We start from the raw sequence: 13,711 nt of genomic DNA on the forward strand, positions 1-13,711 counted from the left end.
AGCACTTACGGAAACTGCTCAGGATCTCTTTACAACGGTGCTGAGCACTGAACACTCTTCACCTGCTGTCCCATCCACCCATCCAAATTATTTCCCTGTGTGATACTGAACCACTGCATTCACTGTGAACTACAATACGAAACCTGGTAGGAATAACAGAAAAACAGGAAAAAACATCGACATGAGGCGGGTAACTGTGCTCTGCCCTTCGATGGAAGCAGCCAGCAGTAGTGCAGGAGGCCAGCATTTCTCTGCAGTGAGACGGCTTCAGCCTATGTTACACATATGGGTGACGTGGTCCTGCTTAAAGTATAATTATTTTCTCTGTTAAATTGTATTTTATGTGCAGCAAAAATACTTGTGTTAGAGTATTTGCCTTGAGGCACGTGCAGAAGAAGCATGAGTGCTGGACACACGAGCAAATCTCAGCTTGGTAGAGATTTTCTTAGCTAGAAATGACCACTAGACAGTTGAGTCTGACCTCAGGTATAACACAGATATTTCACAGTGTGTGACCCAGAGGGGTCCAAACCCAGGCTTTACAACTCATCATCCCTACCAGGGAGCAGGATTGACCTGGATCCTGGCAGCAGGACTACACTGTGATTTCAGTAGTATATATCAGCAGTTAGATTTGATGCTGCCAATCTTTGAGGCCTCAATCTCTACAGGCACTTGAGCATCTAAAAAAAAACCATTTAGAATTATTGATGTGGGCCTGTTTTAGTATGTAACAGTAGTTGCACTTATGAACACAGAAGACTATGTTAAGGTCTGTCAATGTTTCTTGATGCTGTGTTAAAAAGTATTTATGAAGTTTGAATGGTCTTGCTAGTGGTTGTTCAAAAATGACAGTGTCCAGCTACCCAAACATTTCGGAGTCACAGTTATGTGGATTTTTTCTGGTCTTCAAATTATTAGTTTAGATCTAGACATTCAAGACATATGTTCTAGTTCCTGTCTTTTCTAGCATGAAGAAGTTGCAGATGAAGTTGTCTGATTCCAGTCCCAGTAAGGAACGTGGTTTCCTGTCCTGGTCAAACCAGGCTGTAATGCTGGCTACAAAAAGAATTGTAGCTTCCCTTTTTAAAATAATTTGTTTGAGTATTGCTATATGGAGCACGATGGGAGCTCAGGAGGAGTGACTGGCTGTGAGTAAAAGCGGGACAAATACATGTGAATTTTCTGCATGCACTGTGTAGACAGCTTTTAAAATTTTTTTTCTTGGGCAAAGAAGATAATACCTGTTTTACTGTGCATTACATTGATGAAATACACCCCATTTTAAAAAATACTTTTTTGATTCTTAGAGAAATGTGGGAATTTTTACAGCAGATCCAACCCCAATTCTGTCTGCCAGCATTTCTTGGGTATTATAGAAGCATGACTCTAAACTCATTTTTGTGGAATTTGGAGATAAGCTTCTTCCAAACCTCACTCTGTAGGGGGTGGTTTATACCAAGAGACTTTTAGGCTCATGTTCCATCCAAATATCAGGATGTGTTCTTTATTCAGTAATTTTCTCTGAGTGGGGATGCTCCCACATCTGGAGATTCTGGTCCAATTCTTTTTGTAAATTCTGCTGTTTAAATATTCAAATTGATCCGTCACATTCCTGCTTGGCTTGCACTGATGCATCTGACTTCTCAGGATGTTTTCCGAATGACGTATGGATATTTTTTGTAACAGTAATACTATGATCCAGAAATTCTGGAGATAGGGGCAGAATCTAAATAATTTTGTGCTTGCTGCAATAAAAAGGGATTTTTAAACTTGTGAAGAGAAATCAGAGCCCAGAAATAATGTTTAGGTGATTTATATCAAAAGATGGACAGCTAAATTACAAAGTCAAGCCTAAACAACCCCAAATTAGAGTATTAGAAAGCAAAATGTCCTGAAAAGCTGCATCACAGGACTTACAGCTCCTCATTAAATATATTCTTGCCTTTGACTTGATATCTCTCCTTGAATGCAAACCACTCAGCTAAAATCTGTTCTCAGCTGCATTACTTCATCGTTCAGTTTTTTTGTTTTTTGATCCAAGTGGTCTGAATGGTTTTTTTTCCTTACTTCCGCTAATATTTAAAGACTGCCAGTGAGCCTTTCTCATCTCACCTGCCCCTGAGGGCATCATATTACCTTGGCAGAGGGGATCAGGCAGTCAGGAGACCTTGCACGTGCCAAAAAGGTGGGTATTCTTAAAGGTGGGAGCATCTTAAAGCAATTAAGATGCTCCCAGCTGAGAGACTTCACATTCTCTCTCTGAAGTGCATCCACTTTCAAAATTAATGTTTATTTTTGATCCCTTTTGATCACTTTTAAGGTTGCAAAAAAAGCCAAAAAGGCACATAATAGTGACTGTTAACTGATTTATTCTGAATGGCAGGGTTTTCCTTGTGGGCAGGTAGGGAAAGGAGTAGCTGCTGTTTCTTTCTCTTTCTTTTTTCTTCCTAGCAGATAGATGAGGTGAGGACATGCCACAGGGATGAGACTTGCCAGACTGCCTGGAACACCGCGGTTTTGGGGCACGTTCTTTCCCTGGGTGTGAAGGGAAACTCAAATATCTGATGACATAGGAAAATGCAGGTTGGGGAAAACCGTATAGCTGAGAGGGTGAATTTTTTCCCTCTTTGGAGAGATCAGCAGCCAGGCAGCCTGTGCGTTAGGCAGCGTTTTCTGAAATCAAACTGCCCACGTTACTCTCCTTGCTTTCCTTCGCTGTTGGCCCGCTGTGACTTGGTGGAAAAAATGCCATTCCGCCTGCTGACAGGGCGCAGTTGGCCGGCTCTCGCCTGGCAGCTGCGGGCAGGGAGAACCTGCAGCGCTCAGTCACATGAACCGTGTGCGGGCAGCGGCGGGGATTAGCTCTGCTCCTGGCCGGAAAGGTCCCCGTGCGGTTCCCAGGCTGAGCTCGCCATATGTGCTTCGCGGGGTTGTCCGCAGGGTGACATGAAGCGGAGAGTTCAGATTCGAGTGAAAGTTGGTTTGTGTTTCTTCACCCCGTTTAATGGAATGCAGATGCAGAGCAGAACATGAGGACGCCTGTGCCGGGGGGGAGATGTGACAGGCTGTAGAAAAGCCCTGCAGCTTCTACTAATTCCTTCTCCTTCCCCTGAATTTTACGCTGTTTCCTGATGGGAGTTGTATGTGTGAAGGAACCCCCTTGGACCACCTGTTAGGCGCCTTTCCCCTCTCAGTCATGGTCTTTGCCATCTCTTAAACATTGGGGGTTTTATATTTGGAGAGGAGCCAAAAACTTGAACAATAGTTTTCTCCTTTTGAGGGGCAGGGGGAGCTCTCTGATGCAGTGCAGGAAGAAATAAGGCAAGAAAAAATTAGAAAAATATGGATGGAGAGCCTTCCAGTCCACTTTGAGTGAGTGTGAAGTATTGCAGGATTCTAATATATATTTTTTTTTTTTTTTTTTTTTTGAAGGTAAGAGGTGTGTACTTGCAGACTGATTTAGTTTGTGGTTTGCCTTACTGCAAGGTAATTTTGGAAATGGCATCTTCCATAGAAGGATCATGTCACATACGGAGTGCCAGTGCTATTGCGAAAGGTTTCCAGACTAATGCTGGAAAAAGGAAGTTTAGCAAGCTCTTGCTGTAAGAAACATCATCTCATAGGCTGAAGAGACTCGTGTTCTTGTGGCAAAATAGGAATATTTGCCTTATTTTCATCTTTGGATATGAGAGAACCACTCATTTATTTCTTAATAATAGAATTTGTTTCTTAATTGACATATATACTATGTCATGGTAGAAGCAGAGACAGCAAAATGGAAGGTTTTCTGTCTATATTAATTTTTTAATGATATGAAATATGGAAAAGATCCTTGATTTTGCCACCCAGTTGTAAGATATCATATATTTGGGTTTATGAAAGTGAAAAATTTGTTCTTGGAAAGCTTTGGTTTTCAAGGAAAAGGTAGATCAGCAATAAGACGAAGCCTGCTGAGATAACTCGCCGAAGGCTGCATGCGCGTGTGCGGGCTCTGCGTTACCTCTCGCTCTTGCTTTGGGGTTCCAGCAGTGCCCGTGGCACAGGTCAGTGCTCATACGCTTTTGGGGCAGTGGATTGGTGCTGGATGGTGACTTTTTCTTTCGCTGAACGTTTCCGAGCAGGCGGATATCTGATTTGAGCGTTAATACTGCTCGAGGTAACAAATATCAGCAATGTCTTTCCTCAAAACCTCAACTGTCTTAAGGAAGCAGCCAGCCAAAACATGGACAAATTGCTCAGGGAATAAAATGTGATGTATGTGAGTGCGTATTTTAAGAAACTGTTAGAACTTCATCGGGGTAATGCTTTATTGCCTTCCAGAGCAAGGGCTTGCTTTGTAAAACTCAGTCTCCCTCAGCCTTCATTAGTGAGCCGTGTTTTTTCCGCAGTTTGCCTAATTAAACTGTGACCCTCTTCCCAGTAGGATCCTGTGGTATTACACTGCACAGAAACAGGATTTTGGTGCTGATACGTGAAGAGATCGAGAACATATGGCATAAACATCAACCGATATTGTTTGCCATCCGCACTTGCTGCGTGTAATGCAACAGGACCGGCTCCTGGTGGCCACGTGATCCGCCTTCCAGTCCTCCATTTGGAGTGGCTTTTTTTCGTTCCTAAAGTTGTGACTTTCTGGAAGGAAGCTTGTAAATAATCGGGGTGCAGAGAGCAGGTAGAATGTCAGTGGGATGTTACCGGGAGGCATGTGCACAACGCTGACATCGGCTCCTGGCCGCGCTCCCTCCGCACCAGCTCGCTGCTCCCGGCAGCCCTTCATGTTGCAAGAAGGTAAGATCACGTCGTGTCACCCGTGTCCACCCACCGCCGTGCCGAAACGCCTGTGTCCCCGTCCTCTCAGCAAAGAGGGACGCTAATATGCCAAGTGGAGTATCTTAGCGATCTTTAAAATTTAATTTTGAGGTCCAGCTCTTTCCGTAATGAAGGGAAAAGACAGGGAAATGCAGCTCTGGCGGCAAGAGCTAACTGGGATTTCAGATTAAAGATACGATCTGCTTTGGGCAGTAGCTTCTTATCATGCTTAGCTTTTTGTAATAAAGGGCTTTTAGACTTTAAAAGACATTCCACACCCAATTGTATCCTATTGATTTGCCATGGTTAACCACCCGGTAATAAGCCTCATAGTGCGTGTTAGTAGGCACAAAGCAGAATTATATTAGTGCTGTTTACAACCAGTGGGCAAAGAATTATTTGCAAAATGTGAAAGAACTCAAAATATTTCAAAGATGTTTGAATTTGGAAATGCCTGCATTAGGCTATGAATAGAGTTCTTTGGAACAAAAAAAGAAAAAAAAAACCACATTATTATTTTTTGTTTGTTTTGTCATTTTGTTTTGGGGGGTTTTATAATAACTAATACTTTATACTTCAAGAGAGCTTTTTATTTTCAAAAGTAAAACCTAGTAAATAAACATGATATTATTAAATAAAATATTATATATATATATATATTTTTTTTTTTTTTTTTAAAGCAGTAGCAGTAATAACTTTCTTAGATGTCTTTTCACACAAAAAAATGAATCTGGGTGCTGGGGTGTTTTGCAGTTAAAAGATACATCAATAACACAAGGTGTAACATCTGCTGTGCAGGCCTGTGGGATAAGTAAAACTTATTTTTCTTCAGTCATGTAAGCTTCTTAGACTTCTAGATGATAGCTGCTGAGCAGAGCATGTGCATTACAGTAAAAATGGACGAGCCATTAGGCAAAAATTAAGAGGAAATAAGGCAGTACTTAACCAAAAAGTAGTGGCCGGCCGTCTCCATTGACAGTTCTGTCAGCAGGACTGGGCAAATGCCCAGCTCAGTGTTGGGGATAGGTTAATATCTTCACACTTTTTCCTTCCTCACAGCTGCCACATGCAGTGCTCTGAAACCTGATATTTTTCATCAAAAACTGATTCTTATTTTCTGTCTTAGTATACTAATCAATTTTACCGTGCAGAGCTTGGAGCATATTAACTGTCAGTTACTCCTAATTAATACTGAAGGCAGACAGAAAGAGAGAACAAAATAATTGATGCTATTTAATACAAAATGCCTCTTCCAATTTTCTTTCTTTTTTGGAAACCTCTTTTGGTTCCTGTTCAAGATTTAAGCACAGTCCTGTTTTATGTTTTGTTTCACAAGGTTGATTGAAAGGCAGTTTATTATTCAAGACAATAAATTAAACTTTTCAAAGCCAAAGAGTTGCAACAGTTCTGGCACAGGCTGTTTTCTGCCAGAAGAAACATGCTCAGGTCTGATTCATACAACTGCTGCCCTCTAACATAATAAAATTAAAGAAAACTTCCTATATATCTTTTAAGATTCACATTAAATTTGTTTAGCATAGAAATTGGAGTGCATTAAAGAAAACAGTGAGCAATAATGAGAGCTTCTAGGCTAAAATAGACTGCGTATTACATCTGTGTAACAGTATGAATATTATGGCCTAGTATTAAAGGCTGGTTTCAAAGAGATCATGGAAAGAAAGCAAACTTCTTTGATGTTTTATGCTTAAATTAAATATAACCAAAAAGGGATGCAGGAGCATGCTCTTGCTACAGTGAAATCAGGAAAGGCTTTGCAGCATGCTTCAGTAACAGCTGAATTAGATTGGGGCTTCACAAGGCTCATGTATAATTTATATACACCAGTGGCATGTGTGAGTACCTAAACAATACGAATTTATAACATTTATGTGGTTTTAAAATATGCATAAAAGGAAAAATAGGCCGAAGTATATAATTGTGTAATATATATATATATATATATATATATATATCAGGAAATCCACAGAGGTTCTGGTTTTCCAATCATAAATCTGATTGAAAAATAACTGATGTTTTGGGGGCTTTGTTTTTTTCTTTTTTTTAATTTATTACTTTAAATTGCCAACATTTCAACATTAGCAGTAAAGAGAAAGTAAATCATCTCGGCCACTTCAGATAGGAGCTATTCCAGCATTTCTGCTCGTGCACTTATGTGCTGTGTTGGTTAGTAGCACATAGCATGTAAACAGCTTTTAGGGGGAGATGGTGATACTAGATTAATGCTGAAATGATTGTGATGCTCCTGGGTGACTTGTCACAAGCTGTCACTTTTTGGCTGCCCTAGGGTACAAGCAGAAGAGCTCAGGTTTGCATGTGATTTCTGTAGCCTGTGTCAGTAGTGTTCTGCCACAGACTTAGTTTACTAATATGCTTTTTCATTAAACTTTTCGAATATATTGTTGGCACTAATATTTAAAAATCAAAGGAGAGTTTAATTATTTTCCTCCCCGAATGGCGATCCTTTCTTTGAACACAAATGAAGCTACTTTAGAAATAAAAATCTTTTTAGTACTCTACTCTTTCCACAGTTATATGTCATTTTCCTGTCTACAAACTGAAGATATTACCTTGGTAAAAGGGCTTTCATATTGGCTTACATTACTGTGAAATAGAAATGGCTTATTCAAATGAGGAATTATCTGCCTACCACATTATGGCTCCTACTTTCAACATACAAATGAAAACAGCTGTGCCTCCAGGCACCGCAAGATATTGATATATTGGAACTTATTATTATTGTAGTGGTTAACAATGCCATGCAGAGAACACTTTAGCAGGAGGTGTGGTGAGATACTACTGTAATATCTCTTGTAGTAAATACTATATGTCAAGGATTATTTTTCGGTTCGGCATTTGTCTATATGCTTATGTGAAAACCTTTAAAGGGTTTCTGACTCATTGTTTGTTTGTTTGCTTGCTTGCTTGTTTTTTTTCTTTTTTCTTTTTTAAAGTCTGCATTTTCTTTTCTTCATTACATTAAAATAAGCTTTCCAGATCCTTTCTTCCCAGAACTCTATTTTTTCCGAGAGGAGAGCAGCAGCACCCCAGAGCCGGGGTGCATCTGCTGGAGCCGCTTGCCTGATTCCCGGCAGAGTTACCCGGCTCTGCCAATGCTAATCCTTGTCCCTGCCTTTTTGTTCACCCTCTGGGTTTGCATTATGATCCATACCACCTTTACTCCCGCTTTTCACTCCCCAAAAGGCTTTCTGTGCTCCTCGGTCCCAGACAAACCCGCAGGGCTGTTCTGTTGGCAGCTTGGGGCCGGAGCAGGAGGGGTTTGGGACACGGGCACTTCGCACCCCGACACCGCCGTCTGCGCAGGCCCATGGCTGCTGGGGACCCGAGTTACTGGGGTCTCCCAACACCCCTCCTTCCAGGACCCCTGCTGGAATGCTGGTTTGCAGGGATCATCCAGCCAACCAGGACTTTGGTCAGTAAAGGATATTTGAAGCGTAGCTGACAAGAGCTGTTGCAGGTAGGGTGCTGGGGAGGCGGGCACAGGCAGCACGGCACTGCCAGGCTGCCGCAGCACGCCCTGAAAGCTCCACAAAACCGTGACGTGATTTCTCCGCTAATTTAGAACTTTGCGACCTGTTACCGAGGGCACTGATCTGGTGCTGTAGCTGTTTCTGACAGGTTTTAGCGTACATTTAAAATACACTTCAGAAAATATAGTTCTTTAATTTCAGTAAATAAAAGATTACATTTCCTTGGGAAGCTAGATTGCAGTTAGGTGCTTGCAGTATAGCTAAAGGAATTAGTATGGCTGCCTACTGAAATTTAAAATATAGACCAGTGTTCCTATGTGCACATTAATGCTCAGAGACATCTTTGACGTACTGTGGCACATCATCAAAGCCAAACAACATTTAAATATCATGAAACAATATGATAACTTTCCCAGCTTTTGGAAATGATGACTTGGAGCCTTGGGTTTAGGTAGTACATTTGCTAGACTATGTGCCTTACTTGAAAAGAGCTAAACATTACCTAACTAAATATTTATGGAGAGATGCATTACATGGGGGAAAGCAGAAATATGCCTAGCATGCAATCTGGAGTTCCACACAACATGAGAAGCATATTTTCCAGATAAAACATGTGCTGAGTAACAGACACAGTTAATGTGATGGTCAGCGCAGACCTGGCTGGTATCTGGTATTATTCTTGTGTTGCAAGTGCCAACTGTTTTCTATGGCAGTGGATTCAGCAACTGAAAGCAACTAGAATGAGACAGAAACAAACGTTGTTGCAAAAGAAGCCAGAACGTGTCATTGATTTTAAAGAACAATCCGATACAACTTCCCCAGACGTATAGAGCAAGAGTTGTTAGCAAGAAATCATACTCACCAGAGGTGATCCACTCTTTTATTCTTGCAAATATGATTTTTTTTTCTTTTTTTTTTTTTTTATTTTTTTTTTTTTTTTTTAGCAGATGTAACTGTCAGGGAGTAAAAAACAGTCTCCTAAGAATGCAAAGCAGAGCTTCAAGGTGGATAATGTGCTTGAACACCTTACTGGTGTTTGGAGAGCACATGGAAAACGCACCGTGGTTTCCTTATGTGGACCAGTCCTTAGTTTATTTGACACCTTCAGTGATAGCTTGGATGAGCAAAGTATCCATTAAATCTGCAATTGGAGGCAAGAGGAGAGGATTTACAAGTGGTCTGGAGGCACCATGGGAATTCAGATTAATCCTGACAAACCAGATCTGCCATAATGTGGATGCAATATTGATGTGGATAAAATAAAATGGTAATACAATTATTCCATTGGACAGTCAAAAGAAGCAAGGACTGAGCTAGTCCTTATTGTGTGGGAAATCAGACCAGCTGAACTCCTGAGATTCCTCCCAACCAGCATATCTGGGCAATATCCCTTCAGGAAAGGGGTTGGGTGTAACAGAGAACCACAGCGCTGTCGTGTTATAAAGAAAAGCCTGGGATTGCAAACAAATGTGGCACACAAAATGTGTAGAGAAAGGAGCTGGGATGATTGCAGAGAAGATATAATAGCAGCAGCTGCAGGAAGGTAAGAGAAGCCTTTCTCTGTGTGCATGGGAAGATGGGCTTAGGGTGTCAGCTGACAGCCACCATTGGCTTTTGAAGAGTTTTATAAAATTAAGGGGATTTGAGCAATTAATTATCCCTGGAGGTCATGAACTATCCACCAAAGAAGCTTCCTAAGAGCAAATTAAACAACTATATCCCGAGTGGTTGAGATCAGCTTGATCCCGCTTCAGGAACTGGTCTAACCATCCTCCTAAGATCACTTCCAATTTTATTTCTGTGATCACAACAAAGAACGGTTATCGAAGACAAAGCTACTGTGTTTTGCCTTTTATCTTGTTCCTTTCTCAGTGAAAATTGCCTGGCAAGAGAACATTTTGGCTTGAAAGTTTCACACAAGCAGAAGGACTCTGGGTAGGAGGCAAGCACTTAACTCCCGTTAGCTTTGTAAACATCAGGGTTAGCAGCTCTGTGATAACATTTTAGTTTGCATCTTGCAGATAACTGTTAGGTTGGATAATTGTCCGGATAGTAGAGTTTAGCATTGCCAAACATGCAAAACTCCCTTGGCAAAGCGCGTGTATACGTTGGCTGGTGTTTTATTTTCCTCTCTCAGTAGTGTAATGGAAGGCTTTAGAAATCGTTACTTGGAATAAGAAGGGTTTTACTTGCAGCTTATGCATGTATTAAAGTAGCTTAAGGTTTTTAGTGTTCCCCATCATTAGCTGAACTTACTTGGAAACATGATCTTTTTTTTTTTTTATCATTTCTAACCAGAACTTAAGGGGAAAAAAAAAAAAAAAAAGTTTGGTGGTAGATGATTTCTGAGCTTAAACTATAAAAGTGAAGAGTTTTCTCCTTTCAGCAGTCTTTCCAAGCTTTTCTAACCAAGAAATTCATTTTACTTAAACAAAAAAACCCCCAAACAAATGAACAAAAAAAAGCCCCTTCTTACGGAGCTGAAGGGAAAGTGAACAGTTATTTAGTATTAACCAGAAGCAACCTAAGGTATAGGAAAAAGTTCCAGAGTTCATTTTTTAACCAGTGCTCCAGTCTTTGTTGGTATAAATGCTGGGTTTATTCAACAAACAGAAGGGAATATAGACCCTGTAATATTAATGGGATCAGCAAAACAGCATTATATTAAATATAATAATGTTAATTAATTTTTATTATAATTAATATATGTTGTGGAGTTTGCTGAACTTTGTCTTTACTCCTACCAGTGTTTGAAATACAACATTGTAGTTCCCTTGTGTTCAAGAGGCTGGATTCTGTCCTCACATACGAACATGTAATTTTAATGAAGTACTGTCAAATGATGCATTTTAATTTGAAATTACATCTATCCCTAATATCCTGCCAACTCCATCATCAAACAGTTGTTTTGTATACTTTTAAGGCATTTTTATTGCCTTTTTAGTACAGTGGCAATTGTTTTGAATGAGTTTAGAGTAGGCAGCCCAATATGTTTCACATAAACGATACATTACAGGGAAGGGATGTTCACATTTCTGCATAACAGAATGATTTGCATAATTAGGAAATGGTTCTGTGTGGTGTATTCAGGAGTCCTGGTTCATAAATTTAAAGTTTGCTAACTTAAAAAAATTGATTCAGAAGCAGCTTTAGAAAAATCAGCATGCCAGTGTACACATTCAAATCTATACGGTATTAATGCAGAGTGATGATATGTTTAGGATACTTGGCTATGTTAACATCCTTGTCATTTTAATTATGAAATTTTAACACAGTAATGCAGACTGCTTGGGAAAAAGGAAAGCACTTTTTGGAACAAAAATTATAAAAAATTTCTCATGCAGATATTTTGGCAGGTTGGTGTAATTATATGTAAAGACATGTCTCAGGGCAGGGAATACAAAAATCTTAGAAGATATGCAAAATTCACGGAAGATACAAGAAAAATTCTGCACTGCTATGAATTAGTCCTTTTTTTTTTTTTTTTTTTTTTTTTAAGTGTTCAAATCCACACCTTACGCAGCATTTCAAATATTTGTGAGTATAGAAATAGTTGCAACTCAGATCATCAAATTATCAGTTCAGATTTTTTTCTTTCCTAATATTGAAAGGTGCTGGGCAGCCTTTTAAAACCCTTCATTTTGTCAGTTGAAAATCAAGCTCCAGGTTGTTGGTCTGTTCTAATAGACATGTTTTGTGGTCAACCTTTTCATCACTCTGGTAGACAGGATTGCTCAAGTAATCCAGCCATCTAGATACCTTACCTCTGACACTGCTCCTGGATACTAAAAGCATAATAAAGATTACAGGGATAGCAGGTGGGCTGAACTGATTTATGGTGATACGACCTTGCCAGTGTTTGCAATCCCATTGTGAGTGCTGCGATATCAATGTACAACTTCAACTCCTGTCTCTCAGAGCTGTGTGAAAACTTGTCCGGGCTCTGGATTTCTTTGTCGAAACTGTGTGGCAGCACTCCTGCCTGTCATTATTTTAGCAAAGCAAAACCATTTTTTCTGTTCCTAGTGGCGCTGGTGTAGGCCAGCTGTACAGAGGGTGTTAAATAAATAATTGCAGAGGACAACTTCTGTTTACTTTTTACATTGCTGACCTTATAATCGGGAATGTTTTGCACGGGAGAGAGCTAACTCTGTCTGACGCAGGCCAATTCCCTGAGTGCTTGATGGAGAATGAGAACTTCATTCAGCTGCTTTCAATCATCTTGTGGCAGAGACCCCCCACGAGCAGGTGGGGGCTGCTTTTTGGTAACGTGAGGATGAGCTGGGGGTGGGAGGTGCGTGTGTCCAAATGGGGAATGGCACCCACAAAATACCTTAGCTGAGTGCTCTCCTCACCTTGTGCTTGCATTTTCCAGGAGGTTAGAAAGCCTGTAGCAAGATTATTTACGAAATTATGTTATCAAATACATAAACTCTCTGGTGGTAGAATAGAAAGAAAGAAACTTTCAAAGCTGTGCACGCTGGCCCGGTGGATCTCCTGTGCCGTGTATTTCACAGCAGAACAGAAATCCTCAAATCTGGGTGTTTCTCTAAAAGATGCTTTATGTACAGCTCTTCTCCAACCTTCCATCTGCATATCTGCTTCCCCACTGACCCAAGAACAAGCACTTCCTTCTTTGCCTTGGTTAGATGATAAAATATTCTGTTCCTGCTGTGGGAGGATAAACTTTGCAACCTGAAACGCCCTGAAATCTGGAGATTCATAACAGACGTGGATTTTGAAAGTTCGGCCATTCACAAACCTATTGGTGCATGGGAACAACTGCTCCCTGTTATTCTGTCCCTCTCTAAGTGGATTTGGAGGCTGTGGCTTCTTCATACAACATTCATTTTCGGTGAGATTTTCCACAGCCTTAGTATTTTTCTGGTTTGGACCGCTGGCTCGCAGTCCAGGGATGAAGCTGGCAGGCACAGGGAGCTGGTGCTGCCCTGCTCTGCAGCAGGGTCCAAAGGCTGTTGGTATGAAGTGACCAGAGCATTTCTAGTGCAGCTGGGCAGGGCGCTCCTGCCCTTGCCTTCCCCATACCCAGCAGTAGAGCCCAGGAACGAGGGCAGAGCTGAGGAGAGCCAGCACCCAGGGCATGCCCAGCCGGGGGTACAGGTTCTTGGAAACAGTGCTCCAAACTTGGTCAAAACATGAGGAGGCTTCAGGGGGAGCTTCAGGGCTTGTGGCAGTGTCAAGCGAGATGGTTTCCCTGGAGAGGGAGCCTGTGCCTGTGTCCAGCAGGTAGCTAGCCACCGGAGCTGGGGAGTGGCTGCAGCTGTTGGGATAAGCACAGTGCTGCGTGGGCTTGCAGCCCAGTGGAATTAGATCGCTGGGAACAGGAGTCATCTGTGGCTCCTGAGCTGAAAGCATTGTATGCTGCTGGC

General features: G+C 41.1%; 1 protein-coding gene across 5 annotated transcripts in view; it reads left to right on the forward strand.

Moving 5' to 3' along the window:
• The window catches only part of RBM20 (RNA binding motif protein 20), a 98,362-nt gene that overhangs the window by 59,195 nt on the left and 25,456 nt on the right, over positions 1 to 13,711 (forward strand). The window contains exon 1 of one of the 5 annotated variants that reach the window (XM_040072131.2): positions 9,406 to 9,864. The exons of the other annotated variants lie outside the window; for them this stretch is intronic. Within the exon in view, the coding sequence (XP_039928065.1) occupies positions 9,803 to 9,864 (62 nt within the window). The 5' untranslated portion in view covers positions 9,406 to 9,802. Of the gene's footprint in view, positions 1 to 9,405; positions 9,865 to 13,711 lie in introns of those variants that run through there. 5 annotated transcript variants of the gene reach the window in all.

This window comes from Hirundo rustica, chromosome 8, assembly GCF_015227805.2.
Source record: "Hirundo rustica isolate bHirRus1 chromosome 8, bHirRus1.pri.v3, whole genome shotgun sequence".
Classification (NCBI taxonomy): Eukaryota; Metazoa; Chordata; class Aves; order Passeriformes; family Hirundinidae; genus Hirundo; species Hirundo rustica.